At 51.7% G+C, this 20872-nt stretch overlaps 1 protein-coding gene across 1 annotated transcript in view; it reads left to right on the forward strand.

Annotated features, from left to right (window-relative positions):
* Positions 1–19172, forward strand: part of KCNB1 (potassium voltage-gated channel subfamily B member 1) — a 93824-nt gene extending 74652 nt beyond the window's left edge. Inside the window, exon 3 of the mRNA XM_063172669.1 lies at positions 15949–19172. Coding sequence (XP_063028739.1) covers positions 15949–17964 — 2016 coding nt within the window. The 3' untranslated portion in view covers positions 17965–19172. The remainder of the gene's footprint in view (positions 1–15948) is intronic.
* The last annotated feature ends 1700 nt before the right edge of the window (positions 19173–20872 follow it).

The following is a 20872-nucleotide window of genomic DNA, read 5'->3' on the forward strand; positions in this document are numbered from 1 at the left end:
AGCGGGCTTGGAGGCTTAATTAGGCTCCTAGTGTTCTGTAAAGTTCACTCCACTGCTCGGTGGAGGACAGTTTAGGATAAGCATAATAGGATTACTGCTGCTATATGCAGCTGCCTAAGCCAGGAAGTCCTGGTAATGGGCCTTTACCCAGCAGGAAAATCGTTTCAGAGGATGCTTTTTATAACCCGCAGTTACGCAGGCTGAGTGCTGGCAAGGGTGTCCTGAGCCCCAGCCAGCCCAGGTGAGCCCTGGGGGACAGCACATGTTCTGTCACACCGGGTTTGCCACTGACAGCCACAGCCAGCACCTGCAGCACCGAGTCCTGAGCCCTGCTCAGCCTGTCCCAGGCTCCATAGGGAATGTCTGCCTCGAAGGCCACGCTGGGATCCCCTCCTGCTCTGAGCTGGCCCCAGCAGCGTTTAGATGCTGGATTTTATCAATGCTGTACTTTCAACACGTTAGTGGTCACTGATTTTTGGGGGCAGCTGTTCCAGATGTCAAGAGCATCGTGGTTAGCAGGGACACCAGTGGCTGGGCAGGGAGCTCGGGCTCAGGCAGCCCAGCCCCGCACACGGGCTCCTCTGGGGCTCCTGGCACTGCTCAGGGGTTGTTCCGTGTCTCCCCAGGAGCAGGGGCAGAGCTCAGCTCTGAGAGAGCATTCCCCCTGATGCTGCTCCCCACGAGGCTGCTGTCCTTATCCCTTCCTTTTCTGCAGCAGCAGGTGATTCACAGATAAAACAATCGGTGCTTATACACACACAGACGGCTAGGAGCTAGTCTTAATCTTTCCAAATCCCTTAATATACCTTATGTATACAGTTTGGAACTTGCAGATTTAGCAGGATAGATTGATTTCATGCACTATCTCAATGGAAAATGACATTAGTAACTGTGTTCTTTTTTTATTTTATTTCTTCCCCTGTCTGAGCTGCTGCAGAGCACCGAGCTGGGGCCTGTCTGCCCAGGGCACTGCAGCACTGAGGGCAGACCAGGTCCCCTGATTGTGTCTGGTGCTCTTGTCTGGATTATATAAAGCCTAAGATGTGGTACAGCCTTAGGAGAATTTGGCCAAATCACTGCATATGCACTTGAGCATATGTTATAACCAATCACTTGGAATGGTTGTAGTTATTTTTCACAACTCCCCCAAAATGGAGAAAATGGACGAGAATTGAGTGGGTCATGTGGATTGACAGGGGAAGCTGCTATGACAGTTTGAGACAGATGACTCAGGGTTTTTGCTTTATGGTTTTCTGCATTTCACCACCAGGAATTTCCAAGGGATTCTCCAGTAAAAGCAGGCAGGCAAAAATACAGACTCGCCTCATCAGCCATCCCATAGCGAGCCGTGCTCCCATCCCTGAGCTCTGCTCTCCTCCCCAGCCCTGCCGGCACCCGCGCCACACCGAGCTGGCCCCGAGCTGGCCCCGAGCTGGCCCTGAGCTGTCCCTCTGAGCTGTCCCCCCAGTCTCTCCCTCTGAGCTGTCCCCCCGAGCTGTCCCTGAGCTGTCCCCCCAGTCTGTCCCTCTGAGCTGTCCCCAAACTGTCCCTCTGAGCTGTCCCTGAGCTGTCCCCCCAGTCTGTCCCTCTGAGCTGTCTCCCCAGTCTGTCCCTCTGAGCTGTCCCCCCGAGCTGTCCCCGAGCTGTCTCCCCAGTCTGTCCCTCTGAGCTGTCCCCAAACTGTCCCTCTGAGCTGTCCCTGAGCTGTCCCCCCAGTCTGTCCCTCTGAGCTGTCCCCAAGCTGTCCCCGAGCTGTCTCAGGGTGTCCGGCTCCCCGTTCCCGTGGGGACAGCGGTGCTGGTTTCTCTCTCAGAGCCCAGGAAATCCTGGCAGCCTCAGCCCAGAGCTGCAGAGCTCCCAGCTGTGTTTGGATACGGGCATTGCATCTCCACTCACGATGCTCTGACTCCACACCCAGCAAAGCCTTCTACGTTTCTTGCCTTTGCCTTCAGAAGAAAAAATGTTTCCACTGCGTAAACCAAGCTATGGCCAACCCAGACTATTGTTTGGTCTATGTTTTTATGTCCCTTTTAATAATATACATGTCAACTCTGCCATTTCCCATCTGTTAGAAAATGCCTGGGTTTACACATTACCTCATTAGTCTTTCTGTCTATCTGGCATTTTTTCCATCCTACAGACTCGTCACTCCTTTTACATCACTGATTAAATCGTTTGTTTAGGCCATTAGCAACGAGGCTTAGTGTTTTTATACTCCTGGCTCCATAGGAGGTGATGTGAGAGGGCTGAGAAAGGGGGAATAAGTAAACTTTTAAGCCTCAACCTGGGGATATCAGAATGGAGAGCACAAGGAACATATATTTTATGGTGGCACTGTCACAAGCAAAGGCAGAGCTGTGGCTTTGTGTCAAGAAACATTGTGCAGAGTTTCTGTGCTTGTTTTTTGGAGCAGCCCAGAAACCTCCTGCAGCAAGCAGCCACAGCTGGCTCCTCTGAGGCTGCTCCCTGGGAAAAACGAGTCCGGGGTGGTGCCCCGTGCGGGGCAGGGCGGGCACAGCCCAGGGCAGGGTGGCACAGCCCGGGGCACGGTTTGCAGCCCAGGGCAGGGTGGGCACGGCCCAGAGCAGGGTGGCACAGCCTGGAGCAGGGCAGGCACAGCTTGGAGCAGGTTGGCACAGCCCAGAGCAGGGCAGGCACAGCCCGGGGCAGGGCGGGCACAGCCTGGAGCAGGGTGGCACAGCCTGGAGCAGGGCAGGCACAGCTTGGAGCAGGGTGGCACAGCTCGGAGCAGGGTGGCACAGCCCGGGGCAGGGCGGGCACAGCCTGGAGCAGGGCAGGCACAGCTTGGAGCAGGGTGGCACAGCCCGGGGCACGGTTTGGAGCCCGGGCCAGGGTGGGAAAGCCCGGAGCGTGGCTTTGCCAGGGTTGGATTGCCCTGCTGCGGAGTCACCCAGCGGGGCTGCCGCGTTAGGGCTCCACAGCTGCCTCCACACGCTGGGAGTTTTGTGCAGGTGTCATTTAACCCAAAGCTCTTGCTTGGCATCACAGTGTTTTACAGGATTACTTTAATATGTGTTTACAGGATTATTTTAAAATATGTTTAAATTGTTTCAAATTACAGATTGGCCCCCAAAAATGCTTCCTAAACTGGGGTTACCCTTTTAAATATAGGCATTGAAGCCTTGGCTGGTCTTTACCTGGGTACCTCGTGTGTGGGGGTTTTCTGGGGACAGGTAAGGACAGCAAGAGACTGTGACAGCTCCAACCTTTACTGGAGCAGCAGGGGACCCATAACCCCTCTAAAGCAGGGCAGGAGATGGGCCTGGCTCCCTCCAGGCTGCCACCAGGTGGATTCAGCTCAGGTTGGTGGAGCCAGGTGGGTTCCTGGCCTTGCTCGGGACAGCCGCAGGTGCTGCTGGGTGTGCTGGCACCAGCCCCGTGCAGCCGTGCCCGGGATGGGCTCGCAGTGACCCTGGGGCAGTTCAGCTTTGGGCGTGTGACAGGGACTGGGCTTTTCTGTGAGCTCCAGGGGCCACAGAGCCCGTGAAGGTGGGCACAGGGCAGGGCATGGCCAGGTGGGCTGTGCACACTGGGTGCAGCCCTCTCACTTGCCCCAGCATCATGCCCAGCCTCACTCCCCAGCCCTCTCAGCTGGCCCAGCCTCACACCCAGGCAGGGCAGCCCTCGGGACAGGGCTCATCCCTGAGGCTGCAGCCCAGCCCAGGAGCTCCCTGAGCAGCACCAGAGGCACAACCCCAGGGAGATCCCTGACACCACCTGCCCGGGCACGAGGGAGGGACTCCGCACCGAGCCACCACCGGGAGCCCGTCCACTGGGGCTGGCACGGCCCTTCCCTGCCAGGAAAAGAACACGAACAGAGTTATTTTCCTCAGAATAATAACACAGAGAAACAGTGACAAAGCCAAGAACATTGAGATGGTGACAGCAAGAGCCTGGCTTAAATACCCCAAAATAACATCTGCCAGAGCCTGATTTCAAAGCAGCAGCTGTTGCCTGGAATAAAAACACAAAACTTTCCAAACAGTATTAAGAGTGATAATACAAAAAGCAGCTCTTTAATGAAAGCTTTCAGGTGCATAAATACGGCTCTGTGCACACGTGAGAAAGGATTTCTACAATTTTCATAAGGTTAATTATTAGTTTATCTGGCAGGTACATCCAATAGCTGACCCAGTGACCCATCCTTGGGTCAGCCCCTTGGAGTTGGTCCAGGGGTTTCTTTGCCCCAGCGCTTTTTATGTCTTCGAAGTTCTGCTGAAAAACAAGATTGTTAGAAATTATCTTCTTAAGAATAAGAATAAACAGATTTTAAAGAATGTGTTAGTCAGGGTTAGTTTGTTGTGAGAAAAGTCAGGAAAATTACTAGAAACCAGACAACTAGAGATTAAAAATCTACAAGGCTGCAAATATATGAAAAATATATAGAAAGCTAAAAAATCTTTAGGGATCACAGCCACTGCACGGCAAACACAGAGACTTGGCCATTGTTACTTTTTTCTTCAAAGTAATTTTTTTTTAACAATAACACATTTTTGTGTGAAACTGTCCAATCCCCTCCAAATTTCCCACTTCTTTTACATCTTCCACCATATTCACATAAAAGGAATTTGGCTGCAATTGTTTTCTGCAAACAGCAAGTTTGGAAGGGGATACAAGATCCAAGTGGGATTCTGCTGAGCATCCAAACCTGCAGGGAGAAGTCTTGGAAGAGAGAGGTGAGCCCTGCAAGGGGCACTCCAGGGCCCTTCTCCCAGGCTGCCTTTCACAGGGACTGAGCATGGTCCCGCACTAGCTGTGAGCTCATTTCTTTGGGAAGCAATTTTGGTGCAGAGAGGGGAGGTTTTGCAGGAGGTGGCGCTGAGAGGAGGACGCCCATTACTCTCTGTATTGCAGACTTTGGAAATCCTGTTTGAGTGAGTTCTGCTCAGGCTGCAGAGTGGGAGGGGGCTGATGGGCTCCACTCCTGGGGTGCAGAGGCACAGGGAGGGTCCCACACTGGGCCCCTGCACATGGAGCCAAACCCACCCAGCGTGGCCCCAGCCGCTGCTCTCGGCAGCCTCAGCTGCCACCTGACAAAGCCACCCTGCTGTTTGTTGCTGTTTGTGTTAATAATGTTTTGGCAATTTTCAAGAGTTGTTTTATTTGAGAGATTTGAAAGGTAAATTGTCAGGAACTCAGTGCTCTCCCATGGAGAACTGAAACAATGCAGGAGCACAGCTTTGCCGCTAATTTTCTTCCTTTGTATCTTCATTACTCCTCTCTTTGGTAACTGGGATCTTTAGTAGGTTTGTGGTTTAACTGGATTTTGGAGCAAAACCTAGAGGTGCAGAAGGGGATGGATTGGATTGAGACATCTCTAACAGGACCCATCCCTCCCTCTCCTGCCCTGCTGACAAAGTGTGTGTGGGGGGTTTTTATTTGTTTCCAACACTATCACTCTTGCACATGGCAGCTCTAGTACAGCCAAGGACCCCTTCACACCTCCAAAAGCAGGATGCCAGCCAGAATGCCCCGTGTGTCTGCTTTGACATCCCGCTTGCCCAGAGCCAGTCAAGCCAAGTTGCAGCAGCAGCTCAATTTCTGGCTTACCCACCCCAGTGAATTCACCCCAGCCTGAGCCCAACCTGCTCCTGGCAATGCCGAGCTAAGGAGCCCCTTCCTGCACAAACCCAGCCCTACTCAACAGTCTGATCAGATGCTCTTGCCCAGAGCATAGCAGAAACCTCTTGTCAAAGATTGGAATCTCATGAGAATCTTTGCAAAGCAGGGTAATTCTCTAGGGTACTGCAGGGAACAGTGTATAAGAGCTTAGTTAAGAAAAATGTTTTCTGTGAGGCATTTTTACCTCTGCATTTTTGCCACCATCTTTTCTGTGGTTGCCCAGCCAGGCCAGATGAGGTTGGCCAGCATGGCACAGAAGTTCAGGATTCACTATTCCCATTTTTTTTTTTTGCCTTGTGCTTTCAGTGGCCGCTGCTGAAAGTTACAGTTTAGGAATTTCCAGGTGGAAATACTTCAGGAACAGGTTGTAATTTTCATGTAATTTGCACAATTGCATCTTGCAAGCCTTGAATTTAAGCACAGGAAAAGCTGGGACCAGAGCACAGTTGCTGCTCAGTTACAGAACTGAAGCAAGTTTTTGGTGTGTGCCACGAGCAAGGGTGCCCCAGGCACTGCTGTTCTTTAACCCTGGTTGGGATGGTTTGGTTCCAGCTTGTTTCCAGTCACCACTGATATAATTAAATCATCTCTGCCCAATGGATTTTGTTTTTTTAAGTGTGTTCCTACAATGATCAAAGGATTGTTTCATGTGGTGGGTGAGCAAAAGAAGCTCTCAAGGTCAAATCCAAAACAGCCTAAAGACTCTCGGATTTGGATCTGACCTCCAGCAACAGCAATGAGCCAGGAGAAGATGAGCAGCTCAGGAAGTAGAAAATGAACCTTTTGAAGCCAATAATGCCCTCTGGCAGTGAACAATCAATTGACAGAGAAATGGGAAAGAGAGAGAGAGTGAAAAGAAGTCAGACCCTTGTGCCTGGCTGCAGGAAAGGCAGGACATTCATAAATAGAAAGCAGCACATTTTCTCCTTCCTCTGCCTTTCCCAGGGGAGAGTGGCCATGGGAACAGCCACGCTCTGAGCCCCAGGGCCAGGGCAGGCAGGACAGAGCAGACTGACACCACCTGCAGCAGGTTAATTGGCACTCATGGCCCCAGCGCCCCTGCCCCGAGGACTCCTGTTTCTTTCCAGGAAATAAAGGCAAACAATTGGCCAAGATGAACTGCTCTGAGCAGTCTGGCCGCTCAGGACGCCGTGGGAATTGCCAGCTCATTCCTCATTCCATGTAACACATGGAGAGAGAGCCCTCAGCTGCCAGGGATGCTCATTCACGTCCCAGCCAGACTGCAGCCCTGCAAAGGTTATTCCTAGATCCCTTGATAGTTCTTATAAACTTCTTTCCCTGGCATGCTGAGTGCTTTTTCCCTTATTATTTTGCCTTCTTTAAACAGCTCCTGGTTTGGCCTGGGCTTGTTTCCCCCTCAGCAGTGGGTTTCTGCCTGTGCTGGGCTCACCCTGTGCTCATTTCCAGCCCTGTCCCACAGCAGGTGACAGTCACAAGTGCTGCCCGGGGGAGATGCTGGGTCCTGCGTGCGAGTTCAAGTGAGGTTCAGCTTTGCTGTTCCAGTATCTGCTGCTATGATAAGGAGTCGGTCCAATCAGCTCAAATTAAGGGCTCAGCCCTTCAGAGAAGTACATTCATGACAAGATTAATTTCTGCCACCCAGTGTACAGTGTGGCACCGTCCTCTATTAACATACAAACCCTGAATTTAAAAAATAAAAAAAAGTAACTGAGAAATGCAGTAAAATCCAGTGAGGTGTATAATTTCCCTTAATGTTCAATGCTGCTCTTTGCTATTCTTCACTTGGATTAAAATCAGATATACCACCTGGCACTGTTCAGCTGCTGCTTAGAGGAAACCTTTCTCTTTCCCTCCCCTCTCTGCAATAACCCTTCACCAGAAGGCAGCACACCTGCATTTTCCAAACAGTTTCAGGTGACTTTTATTAGGGCAAAGTGCAAAATGTCAGTAAGCCAACCACTAAAAATCAAACAGCCCGACCCCTCCAAGAAACAAAACAAACCCCAGCTCTGCTCCCTATCACAATGGCCAGTGGGGCTTTGTGTTTCTTTCCCTTCTGTAAATGCCCTTTTCAGGGGGATGAGAGCAGGAGGGGCTGCTCTGGCAGAGGCAGTGCTGTGGTGCCTGGGCTGTTGGGATGCAGGGATGCAGGAAAGGCTGGCAGAGCTTCTGCTGGGAGAGCCAAGGGCTGCCCAAGCTGGTGTTTGTTTATCCTGAGCTTTGTTGTCCATGTCCAAAGTCAGCAAGCATGGAGTGAATATTCCCAGACTGCCAGAGAACACTTCAAAGAGTTTGAGCATTTTCTGAGCTCAAATTGAATTTTAAAAAACCTCAAAAGCAACACAACAATAAACAAACAAAAAAGAAAAGAAAAAAAAGAAGAAAAGGCACCCCAACAAAGAACTAAGTATACATCTCCACAGTTCTGTTTCATCTTCTGTATTTATAGCAAGAATGCATCAAAACTCTCATAGTGAGGCAAGATCAAACTCTCTTATTGAACTGCTGATGTAGAGCTGCTTTTATGTTCACACAGGATTTGCTGTCCACTGGCACTACTTACCACTTTCTATGGCCCCATGCTAATATGAGTGATTTGTTGCCAAGGATTAGTTTTTAGCAGCTTTTGTAAACAGTTTGTATACAGTTGTTGCTATTTATTAAATATGTGACATCCAATCCAGTGTTTGGTGCTTATAAAGGGAAGAACCATCTGTGCTTGAGATTAAAACACTTCAATCACGTTGTGCCAGAGCTGTCAGTGAGGGTTCCGTGCTCTGCTCTAGAGAAAAGCCTTGGGAACCCTGGCTTGGGAAGGTGAACTCCTGCATCCAAGTCCTTTGTGTGACACAAGGCTGCCTGCCCGACAGGAGGAGGGCTCTGGGCATGGTGGAGAGAAAGAAAAAGGTTTTAGCAGAATAAAGAACTGAGAGCTGGGAAGGTGCTGAGAGCTTGGAGTGATTCTACCAGTCTGCTTCCCACCACCTGCAGAAGCTCCACAAGTCTCTTTTGGAAAAAAAGAAGAATGTTAATATTCAATTTCTTTGCAGGGCACTGCAAGGGTGGCAGCTGTAATCCCTTGTGTGAGCCCCAGGTTTTGCCATCAGTGCAAGAGGTGCCACCAAGGCTTCTCTTGGATCAGGCCGAGTGTCCAGGCAAGCCCTGCTCAAAGGCTGCACCCCAAGGACAGCCTGTGAGGCAGCAGAAATGCCTCAGCCTGAATTTTATGCCCTTATCCCAGGCATCAGTTCAAAAAAGGAAAATAATGCCCTCTGAAATGCAGTGGAGCAGCCCCAGGAGCTGCAGCAGGAGCCCAGGGGCAGCAGCAGCTGAGGGAGCTGAAGGCAGCCCTTGGGAGCAGCCCAGGCACACCTGGACACCTGGACACCTGACATCTGATACCTGACATTTGACATCTGACACCTGGACACCTGGATGCATGGACACACAGCTGATAGGGCCCTGCTGGTATCAGGATCATTCAACAGGAGAGGATTTTGCCCCTGCCCTTCTCTCCTCAGGGATTTACTGCTCCTGCAGGCTTCCCTGTCTCTACACAATGCCATTGGTGTGGCTGATCCTGGTAAATGGATTTGCCACTTTTCCTAACACATTTCTGGAAGAAATATTAAACAAGTCATTGTTTTTTGCAGGCAAAACATCACTTGGGCTCTGTTCTAATTTTCTCTCTATGTGGCCACTCAGGATGGTATCAATGACTTGGTAAATCTCCCTGCAGCAAGACTGATTATGCATTTTGGTGAGAAAGCAGCAGTGGAACTGGTTTAGTCTTCCAAAAACTCTACACTATAATATGCAGGACTAATGTGCTTCAGATTTGAAAAGAATTAATATCAATTATTCTCATGCATATTCATGAGAGGAAGACTGGTTTAGCAATCAAGCTAATAGTTTTTTGCTTAATTACATTTAGTTGATTTCATGCTATCTTGGCACATTCCTGATTGAATTTAACCATTAAAAAAACTCCTCCCACAACTACTCCTGCGAACAGCAACACTTGGAGCTCAGCATCCCCTGTAAATAGTGTCTGAGGCTGAGCAGACTGCTCTCGTGGTGGGAGTGCAGCACGAGCATTGTCTCTGCCTGGTGCAGGGCAGAGTCCCAAAGGATCTTCAAGAGCTGCTCTCAGGCACTCAGCAGTGCTGAGGCGGAAGGCAGGCTTTTTGTTGCTTTATATGTTTGCTTTATTTTTTTGCTTTTTCTGAGTCCAAACCTCTGTCTGCTTAAATGCAAGGCAGTTGGTGGGAAAGGGAGACGAGCCTGAGAGGGGCCAGGGGGAGGTTCTGTCCGTGCAGGGGTGGGGAGCCTGGCCCCAGTGGCAGCTGCAGGAGCTGCAGGGCTGTAGGGCTGCAGTGGCACAGGGGTGCAGGAGCTGCAGGAGGTGCAGGGGCACAGGGCTGCAGGGGCACAGGGCTGCAGTGGCACAGGGCTGCAGGGGCACAGGGGTGTAGGGGCACAGGGGCACAGGGCTGTAGGGGCACAGGGGCACAGGGCTGCAGGGCACAGGGCTGCAGGGCTGCAGGGCTGCAGGGGCACAGGGGTGTAGGGGCACAGGGGCACAGGGCTGTAGGGGCACAGGGGCACAGGGCTGCAGGGCACAGGGCTGCAGGGCTGCAGGGCTGCAGGGCTGCAGGGGCACAGGGCTGCAGAGCGGGCGGGATGCCCTGGCCCTGGGGCAGTCTCCGCCCGGCTCTGTGTGTGCAGCTCTCCCCTAGGGAAGGGCCCGGCTGTGCAGCACCGCGCTGCCATCCCAGCCTGTCCGAGAGCAGCATCGTGCACAGAACAGCGCAGGGTGGCAAGGCGAGAGCAGGGTGAGGCAGCAGAGGCAGCTCGAGGGAAGGGCTCGGTCTGGGGTTGGCCCCGGCTGTGCCGGAGGATGCAGCAGGGCCGGGCTGGGCTGGCCAGGGCTGGGGGGCTGGCATGTCTCCCAGTGGTGCTGCTGGCTGGGGTTGCACCATCCTGGGCACAAGGCAAAGCCAGGAGGAAAACGGGAAACTTCAGCTTCCATGTGCCATTTATTTGTTTTCTTTTTTGACTTCCCCCATGCTTGCAGCAGCAGAAATAGGACAGATGCTTCCCTCTCATCCTCTCCTGAGAACTGTCACTGTGCTGATGTCTAAAGGCAGTGTGTGTTTTTCAAGTTTGCCTTTTCAGTATATTCATTCATCTATAATTTCCTTCTCCAGCGCACCATTTACATCTGGGCTTTGCTCTGAAAGAAGACTGACACCATTTACCATTTGATGGGGTTTGATAGCTCTCTGACAACTAAGCATGTTCTTAGGAGTATTAAAGAGTTTACAGCCAGCTCTGCCTGAGGGCAGCTCTCTGCCCACCAGCCCTGAGTCAGCAGCTGTAGTTGCAGCGCCCGGGCATTGACATAGGATCAGCACAAGTATCTTCTTTTAACTAAATAGACTTGCTCTCTCAACAGATAAACTTATTACAGCTGTAATTGAAATCAAATAATTAAACATTATTCAATCTTGGCTTTTCCAGGCAAATGTCAAAATTAAGATCTCATGTGTTTCCAAAGCAAAACACAAGTGACTTTATCCTGATCCTGGATTTATGGAGGTTATGCTGTGCAGTAGTGCTTGCAGAGGAGTGCTGGGGTTTGCCTTCCTGCAGGTCTGTGTCCTCAGGGAGCTGGGTTGGCTGTGCAGGGGCACTCAGGAGCTCAATGTGTGCAGGGCACTCAGGGAGCTGGGCTGGCTGTGCAGGGGCACTCAGGGAGCTGGGCTGGCTGTGCAGGGGCACTCAGGAGCTCAGTGTGTGTGCAGGGCACTCAGGGAGCTGAGCTGGCTGTGCAGGGCACTCAGGAGCTCAGTGTGTGTGCAGGGCACTCAGGGAGCTGAGCTGGGTGTGCAGGGCACTCAGGGAGCTGAGCTGGGTGTGCAGGGCACTCAGGAGCTCAGTGTGTGTGCAGGGCACTCAGGGAGCTGAGCTGGGTGTGCAGGGCACTCAGGGAGCTGAGCTGGCTGTGCAGGGGCACTCAGGAGCTCAGTGTGTGTGCTCAGGGAGCTGGGCTGGGTGTGCAGGGCACTCAGGAGCTCAGTGTGTGTGCAGGGCACTCAGGGAGCTGAGCTGGGTGTGCAGGGGCACTCAGGAGCTCAGTGTGTGTCCTGGGGCACTCAGGAGCTCAGTGTGTGTGCAGGGCACTCAGGGAGCTGGGCTGGGTGTGCAGGGCACTCAGGAGCTCAGTGTGTGTGCAGGGCACTCAGGGAGCTGAGCTGGGTGTGCAGGGGCACTCAGGAGCTCAGTGTGTGTCCTGGGGCACTCAGGAGCTCAGTGTGTGTGCAGGGCACTCAGGGAGCTGGGCTGGGTGTGCAGGGCACTCAGGAGCTCAGTGTGTGTGCAGGGCACTCAGGGAGCTGAGCTGGGTGTGCAGGGCACTCAGGGAGCTCAGTGTGTGTGCTCAGGGAGCTGGGCTGGGTGTGCAGGGCACTCAGGAGCTCAGTGTGTGTGCAGGGCACTCAGGAGCTCAGTGTGTGTGCAGGGCACTCAGGGAGCTGAGCTGGGTGTGCAGGGCACTCAGGGAGCTCAGTGTGTGTGCTCAGGGAGCTGGGCTGGGTGTGCAGGGCACTCAGGAGCTCAGTGTGTGTGCAGGGCACTCAGGGAGCTGAGCTGGGTGTGCAGGGGCACTCAGGAGCTCAGTGTGTGTCCTGGGGCACTCAGGCAGCTGAGCTGGCTGTGCAGGGCACTCAGGGAGCTCAGTGTGTGTGCTCAGGGAGCTGGGCTGGCTGTGCAGGGCCCCTCCAGAGCTCACAGCTCCTGGGGCAGGGGGCTCCTGGGACCCTGTGTGGGCAGCGCCTCAAAGGGACATGGAAAGTGCCCGGTCAGGGAAAACTCCTGAGCAGGAACCAGCAGGACTTAAGGGGTTTGGAGATTCAAGGTCTTACATCTTAACATCCTTCCACGTGAAAAAATCGGATTAAAGGTTCTCTGTACTTCCCTTGCAGCCATAGTCCCCACTTCGGCCTCAACTTGCCATGATGCAAGAAGCAGGTGTGACCTTTCATTATGGCTTCAGCATTTTCTCGAAAAGACATCCTGCAAGCCCAGTGGTCAGAATCTTGACATCAGAAGATCAGAAGTGACTGTGTTCTGCAGACTCTTTCAGTTTATGAATATTTAGGCATTTTCTAGTGAAGAGATGTCTCCTAAAACAAGTCCCTGTCAATAAATACCACAGACACGTATGGCTGCTGTGAGCAGGAGATGTTATTCCTGTGCAGAATCAAGTAGGGAGGAGACTAAGGAACTCTCCATCTGTTTCTGCACTGTGCAGCACGTGGGATATTGCTGAAAATACACCGTGCTCTGTTCCTCAGAGCCTGGGGAGACAGAGGCTGGCACAGGCGTGGCTGGATGGAGCTGGACAGTCTGACTCAAAGTGTATCGCAGCTTGGGAAAGCTGAGGGGCTGCAGGAAAAATCCCTTGGTAAATGGAGCGTATGAATGAAACCTGGTCCTGATGCCAGATTAGCTCTGCAGGCCTCGGTGGAGCTAAAAAAGCACATTAGACAAAACCATTATTGAACTTGTTGATTACATAACAATTTCCTCATCGTATTTCCAAGAATATCGAATCTATATTCAAACACCCTCCTACTCTCTCCCACACACCACCCCTTCTCCTTGCTATATCAGCTTCATTACCGAGTATGAAGACAGAAAAAGTATAGGGCATGTTGCCACGAGCAGAGAGATCTCGGATCTGCTTACCCTGAGATTTTAGAGCCATCTATGGGATTGGGACAGCCAGTTCTCATAAATTTTAATGGCCTTGAAAGTCTCCAGCCTTATGCCTTTATCTCTGCTGGGGTTTTTAGCAGTGCAAAGAAAACACCCAAGCCATAAATGTCAGCCAACCTGGACGCTGGGTCAGTCCCTGCTGCCCCTCTCTGTGCCAGCTGCAGGGTGGGCACACACACTGCCCCTGCACAGACAGAGATGGAAAGTGCTGAGCAGCCTCCTGCCCCTTGCCCAGGGAGGAGCACAGACCCTGCCACGCACAGGAGCAGCCCCAGGGCAGGTGGGGATGTCCTGAAAGGTGCCAGGGGCAGGAGGCCAGCCCAGCTTTGGGGGGTTTGAGGAGGTGGGGATTAAAGGCTTGCCAGCATGGCCCATCCATCTTGCCTCAGGAAACAGCAGTGGCACAAACTGGCTGCACTTGCTCCAAAATGAGCCTGCTTGTCTCATTTGCATGCGTAATAACCAGCGTGTGTGTACAATCATGCTAATCACTTTGAGGCACCTGCTTTAAATTCATCCAAAACCCTGCCCTGCCTGTTCCTGGGTTATTTAGCTTCCACAAGGGAACCATAGCAGCAATCCAGAGATTCACTCCACCAAAACTTTTGTGAAACAGCCAATTTAGTGGAGGAGAAATTTTTTCCTGAAATCCTGCTCATCCTTGCACCACAAATCAAAATCGGTCCCATTGGCTTTTCTTGTTGAAGAGAAGTGAACCTGTAAGAGTAGAGGGAGGAGGAAAGGCCAGGAATGGAATGAAAAGGCTGCCTGTGATGCAGAACATCCCTAGAGGCCTCCCTTCCCTCCAGCTTTCTGTCTCTCATTACTGACAGTGGAAAATACAAGAGCTGCCAAGCTAGAGGTTCAGTACAGCCAAGATGGGAAACCTTATTAGAGAGACAGATGGTGATTTCTATAATCTGAAATCCCAGACTGTAAATACTTTGGGACAGAGCCCTGTGCAACTGAACAGTGCTAAAGCCTGACAGCAGCAGCTGGATCCAGTTTTCTGTGCACAACTGCTCCGTGGGTGGCTTTTAGTGGATGGTAGATGCTACCAGGACAAGGTATTTCTTCTAAACCCTGCTGGAGATACTCCATCTCAATTTTATGTGCTTTTCAATTGAAAAGTGCCTTGAATAACTGAGGACAATCAACTCACACTTAGAAGTTTTTCTTAGCCTGAGAAGATTCCCAAAGATGTGTTTGCAGCAGATGAGTAAGGGGGAAAATCTGTGTCTTGGGAGCACAAGTGACATCTTGCTGCAGCTTGTGGGAGAAATGATAAATGCCTGTCTCTGTTTATTGCCTAGCTTTGTGGCTAAATCTCCTAAACCAAAATCAAATTTTACCCTTAGATCTCCCAGTTAATTTATTTATATTCATCTGGCATTGCCTTGATCTTCAAAGCAGGAAGGTATATCAAAGGAAGCAGAAGGTTTGACACCAATTACTGCTGCTGGATGCCATTCACTGCATAAAGATGGAGTGTTAATATTTACACTGAAAGTGAAGGAGATAAAACCCAACAGGTACACACATCTAAGCCTACAAATAAGCCCTTCTGTGTATAGTGGGCAGAGATAAAGCCAAGCAAAACTAATTGAAATTACCATTGCAAATATCCCAAACACCTTCAAAAATAGTGGGTTGTAAACAAAGAAGTGACAGCAAAACCACCAAAAGAGCCTTCTAGGAAAGCAAATCAGGCTCTCTGCTTCTCAGGGGCAGTGCCTGGTCTCCAGGAGATGGTTTTTGAAACAAGCCACCATGAAGAAGTAATTAACGTCTGAATATCCCCACACTCCACCATGAGACACTTGATTTGCATTTTATTCTCTTGAGTTTGAGATGTGTGAGGCCCCAGTGACTGGACCTGCCCTGCCTTGGCTGTCTCAGTGTTGTCCAATTTGGTTTGCTCAAATGCTTGCTCTCTCCTCCAGAAAACTCAAAATGGCTTAGAAAGCTTGGTGAAGTTTTCATGTTTTTCACAGCCATCAAGAACTGAATTAGAGACGAGTCATTAAACAAGAGAGTATTATTTGTATGCTTATGTAGTAGAATTGCACACACATCTCTATAATTAGCCATCAGCACCCCAAATTACAGCAGTAACTGTTCATTAAATGGAGGACATCACTCTGATCAAATCATGTATTCACAATTGCATTCCTTCTTGCTTAAATTTCAGAGCTTGTTGTCCAGATGGGCCTTGTTGGGCACCTAATTAGTAGTTAATCAAAAGCTCCTGCTGCTTCACAGCCCTCCTGGCATCCTAGCTGTTCCTTACGTGTTCCTTGACTGCACGGAGATGAAAGCACAGGAGTCGGAGTAGAGGCTTTATCTCCTTTATGCAACTGCCATAACTAAAACAGCTTCCAAGATAAACTCAGCTCAGGATGCATTGGTTATCTGACTTGTGTGTGCTGAGCAAAATGGGTCTTGCAACGTGTGAGTGAAAATGCAGCCATGTGTTAATGGCAGCAAGAGACAGCCTCGTGTGTTCTGAGATTAACTCACTGTTTTCTCTTTCCTTTCCAGATTTTGGCAATCATTTCCATCATGTTTATTGTACTATCTACAATTGCCTTGTCCCTTAACACACTTCCTGAGCTACAAGGCGTGGATGAATTTGGGCAGACCACAGATAACCCCCAGCTGGCCCACGTGGAAGCGGTGTGCATTGCCTGGTTTACCATGGAATACCTCCTGCGCTTCCTCTCCTCCCCGAAGAAATGGAAGTTTTTCAAAGGCCCGCTGAACGCTATAGATTTGCTGGCTATCTTACCCTACTATGTTACTATCTTCCTCACAGAATCCAATAAAAGTGTACTTCAGTTCCAAAATGTACGAAGAGTGGTCCAAATATTTCGGATCATGAGGATACTCCGGATTCTAAAACTGGCTCGGCACTCCACGGGTTTGCAGTCCTTGGGGTTTACACTGAGGAGGAGTTACAATGAACTTGGATTACTCATCTTGTTTCTGGCTATGGGCATTATGATCTTCTCCAGTTTAGTGTTTTTTGCAGAAAAGGATGAGGATGATACAAAATTCAAGAGCATCCCAGCTTCTTTCTGGTGGGCAACAATCACCATGACAACAGTAGGCTATGGAGACATTTACCCCAAAACTCTTTTGGGTAAAATAGTGGGAGGACTGTGCTGCATTGCTGGTGTGCTGGTGATAGCTCTTCCCATCCCAATTATTGTCAATAACTTCTCAGAGTTTTACAAAGAGCAGAAGAGGCAGGAGAAAGCCATTAAGCGCAGGGAAGCTCTTGAAAGAGCAAAAAGAAATGGCAGTATTGTTTCCATGAACATGAAGGATGCGTTTGCTCGTAGCATAGAACTCATGGACATTGTGGTTGAAAAGAATGGAGAAAGCATAGCCAAAAAGGATAAAGTTCAGGACAATCATTTATCTCCAAGCAAATGGAAATGGACCAAGAGAACACTCTCTGAAACTAGTTCTAGTAAATCTTTTGAAACTAAGGAACAAGGATCCCCAGAAAAAGCCAGGTCATCTTCAAGTCCCCAACACCTGAACGTCCAACAGCTCGAGGACATGTACAACAAAATGGCAAAGACTCAATCCCAGCCAAACCTTATCACTAAAGAGTCGAGTCAAGCTGGAAAGCAAAAGGAAGAGCTGGAAATGGAAACCCTTCCAGGCCCGATGGTGCCGCTGCTGGCGACGCGCACGGACGGCATCGTGGACATGAGGAGCATGTCCAGCATCGACAGCTTCATCAGCTGCGCCGCCGAGTTCCCCGACCCCGCGCGCTTCCCGCACAGCCCGCTCACCGCCCTGCCCTGCAAGGGCATCCCCCAGGAGCAGGGCAGGCCCGAGGGCAGCACCGCCAGGTACGTGGACGTGAACCCCGGCTCCGAAAGCAGCCACCGCTCTGCTTTCTTCATCGACAGTCCCAAAAGCTCCATCAAGGCCAGTAACCCATTAAAACTAAGATCTCTCAAAGTCAACTTCATGGAAGAGGATACCAGCACATTCGTACCAGCATCAAATGTACTGAGAATGTACCCAGACCCTCTCAAGAGCCGGGGAGCTGCTGCTGCTGCTGCCGCAGACACTTCCTTACTCTCTGACAGGTCTCTCATGAGCCCAGAAACCTCGATCTACACAACTGCGAGCGCAAGAACCCCCCCAAAGTCACCAGAGTCCCAGGCAGCCATAGCTTTCAACTTCCACGATGCTGGTATACACAAATACATCGATGCTGACACCGATGATGAGGGTCAGCTGATGTATGACTCAAGTCCGCCTGGAAATGTGAGTCCCAAGTACAGTGTTGCAAGCAGTGGCTATCTAAAGCAAAAGGACCATGTTTATAGAACAGAGAAGAACCATCTAGAAGCTGCTGCTTTACCCACCTCCCCTAAGCTGATAGGGCAGAACTGCATTTACTCTATGGAAGGTATCACTGGAAGAACCCAGGGCAATCAGGAGACTGTCAGACTAGAAAATCACATTTCCCCAGAAGTCCATGTATTACCAGGCAGCGGAGGACATGCTAACACACATGATCAAAGCATCTGAGGTGGGGTCTGAAAGAACTTACTGAGAATTTAGAGGAATATCTTCAGTCAACACAAACAAAAGAGCTTCTGCATGGCATGAACTTGGCTGAAACAAGCCACCTGTTTCTAAAAGTCTGGGGGAGGTCCAGTGTGGGTTTGTGAAAATGTCCTTCTCTGAAACAACTTTAAAGACATTGCCCACATCAGTCAAAAAAATGATTGCAAATCATGATCACACATTGATCTCCTTTCATGTTGTCCAGTGAAGCCAATGTGACCAAATATCCATCCATTCCCCTTGAACGCTAGAGCTCCTTTTGGAAATATTAACATCTGAGTTGCATTAGTTCCATAAAGGATGCCAAGGCAGCCAGATTTGAACTCTGGAATAAATTGCTGGGGTTGGTATAAAGCTTTCGAAAACACAGTGCTCACTGCTTCAGGGCAGCGGTTCCTCATCTACAGCTTTCTCTGATGGATATTATGTTTAAAGGTAACAGGGAACACTTGCATTATTGGAAAATCCAAGCGAAAAGCATTTGAAACAATTAACGGTCTAGAGAAACCAATTCTTAAAATGCTCTTTGTGTGTTTAACAATCTGATATCTTGTAGGACCTGATGTTTTCTTTTGAAATATTAGCAGGGTGAGTTGCACCACTTGTACCTAATTCCAAACATGCCCTAGGACATAGCAAGACTCGCACTTGCCCTCGGCTAGAAGCCGGTGCCTGCCCCAGGGCCAGTGTGGCCCGGGAGGGCCGGAGGAGCCATGCAGAAGCAGGAGCCCTGCCCGGGGGGAGCCGTGCCCGCCCTGCCCGTGCCAGGCGCGGCCGTGCCCGCCCGGCGCCGCGAGAGGAGCAGGCTGGTCCGGAGCTTTTTGCGCCCGAGCAGCGCAGTGAAAGATATGCAAGTGTTACATAAATATGCAAAAAGAGGGATTCGGTAGCGACCCGTGCCAGGCCTGGCTGTGCTCCCTCTTGCCACAAGGTCGGGCAGCAGAGGCTCCTGCAGGGCTGTGGCAGAAAGCAGCCGCGAGAGGCAGGAGAATCAGGCCTGACGTTTTAATAACATCCAGTCATTTTTAAATGAAACAAGAAAATAAAGAGGAAAGGAAAAAAAAAAGAGAGATCTGACCATTTTAAGTGAACAGAACTAGCAGCCACCAGCCTAGGTTTTTAAAATATTATTGTTTCAATAAAGTTATGTCAAATTGTGTAGGAAATAATTTGTCTTTGGTTTTTAATCTCGGGGTGGGGGGGAAAAGCACTTTATGTTGACTTTTTGTTGTCGTTGTTGCAATGCTGGAGTAGGATAGCAGAGCGTAACAATCAAGCACTTTAACCAAGCACTACTTTAATTTGTGCCTCTTGTTGTGACTGTGATTTGTTACAAGCCTGTAGCAAGTCACAACTTGTCCTGTGATAACTGTGATGGTAACCTTTTATGTTGTTCTCTGTTTCTACTGTAAAACTCAGTTGTAAATGGCTCCATCACCGAGCGTTTCTGACCTGGGCTGAGGTCCTGCCGGGGTGTAGCAATCTGCAGGGACGAGCTGAGACACGGCCCGTGGGAGCAGAGGGGCACGCGTGGGAGCCACTCGAGTCCCCTGCATTTTGTTCCTTCCTATTGTAAAAAACAAGTGTCGGTTAGTCCTGAATGTAGCCGTGTGTCCGTCCCGGCCGTGCAGCCCTGTCTGTAACCCGTAATAGTGAATGCAGCATGTACGGACAAAAGCAATAAGCACATTTCTGTTTCAGGAGCTAGGGCGGGTTGTGAGGATGGCTTTGCCCAGCGTCTCCTTGGCACGGAGCTGTGCCCGGAGCTGTGCCCAGAGTTGTGCCCGGAGCTGTGCCCTGAGCTGTGCCCGGAGCTGTGCATGGAGCCCTGCCCTTTGCCAGGAGCTGTGCCCGGAGCTGTGCCCGGAGCCGTGCCCCTTGGCAGGAGCTGTGCCCGGAGCTGTGCCCGGAGCCGTGCCCCTTGGCAGGAGCTGTGCCCAGAGCCGTGCCCAGAGTTGTGCCCAGAGCTGTGCCCTGAGCTGTGCCCAGAGCTGTGCACGGAGCTGTGCCCGGAGCTGTGCCCGGAGCCGTGCCCCTTTGCCAGGAGCTGTGCCCAGAGCTGTGCCCCTTGGCAGGAGCTGTGCCCGGAGCTGTGCCCGGAGCCGTGCCCCTTGGCAGGAGCTGTGCACGGAGCCCTGCCCTTTGTCAGGAGCTGTGCCCGGAGCTGTGCCCGGAGCCGTGCCCCTTGGCAGGAGCTGTGCCCGGAGCTGTGCCCGGAGCCGTGCCCCTTGGCAGGAGCTGTGCACGGAGCCCTGCCCTTTGTCAGGAGCTGTGCCCGGAGCTGTGCCCGGAGCCGTGCCCCTTGGCAGGAGCTGTGCCCGGAGCTGTGCCCGGAGCCGTGCCCCTTGGCAGGAGCTGTGCCCGGAATTGTGCCCGGAGCTGTGCCCCTTGCCCGGAGCTGTGCCCCTTGCCAGGAGCTGTGCCCGGAGCTGTGCCCGGAGCTGTGCCCCTTTGCCAGGAGCTGTGCCCGGAGCTGTGCCCCTTGGCAGGAGCTGTGCCCGGAGCTCTGCTCCGCTCAGCCAGCCCGTCCGGGCCGAGGGAGCCGCCCGGGTGTTGCAGCGGGGCAGAAGCCAGGCCATGCTGTGCCGGGCCGGGCTGGGCCATGCTGTGCCGGGCCGGGCTGGGCCATGCTGTGCCGGGCCATGCCGTGCCAGGCCGTGCCGTGCCGTGCCGTGCCGGGCTGTGCCGTACCGGGCCGTGCCGTGCCGTGCCGTGCCGTGCCGTGCCGTGCCGTACCGGGCCGTGCCGTGCCGTGCCGGGCCGGGCCGGGCCGGGCCGGGCCGGGCCGGGCCGTGCCGAGCGCAGCGCCCGCGTTCCCAGCCCCGCTCCGCTCCCGCAGCCCCGGGCGCCGCTCCCCGCGGGGCAGGCA

This window comes from Melospiza melodia, chromosome 19 (assembly GCF_035770615.1).
Source record: "Melospiza melodia melodia isolate bMelMel2 chromosome 19, bMelMel2.pri, whole genome shotgun sequence".
Classification (NCBI taxonomy): Eukaryota; Metazoa; Chordata; class Aves; order Passeriformes; family Passerellidae; genus Melospiza; species Melospiza melodia.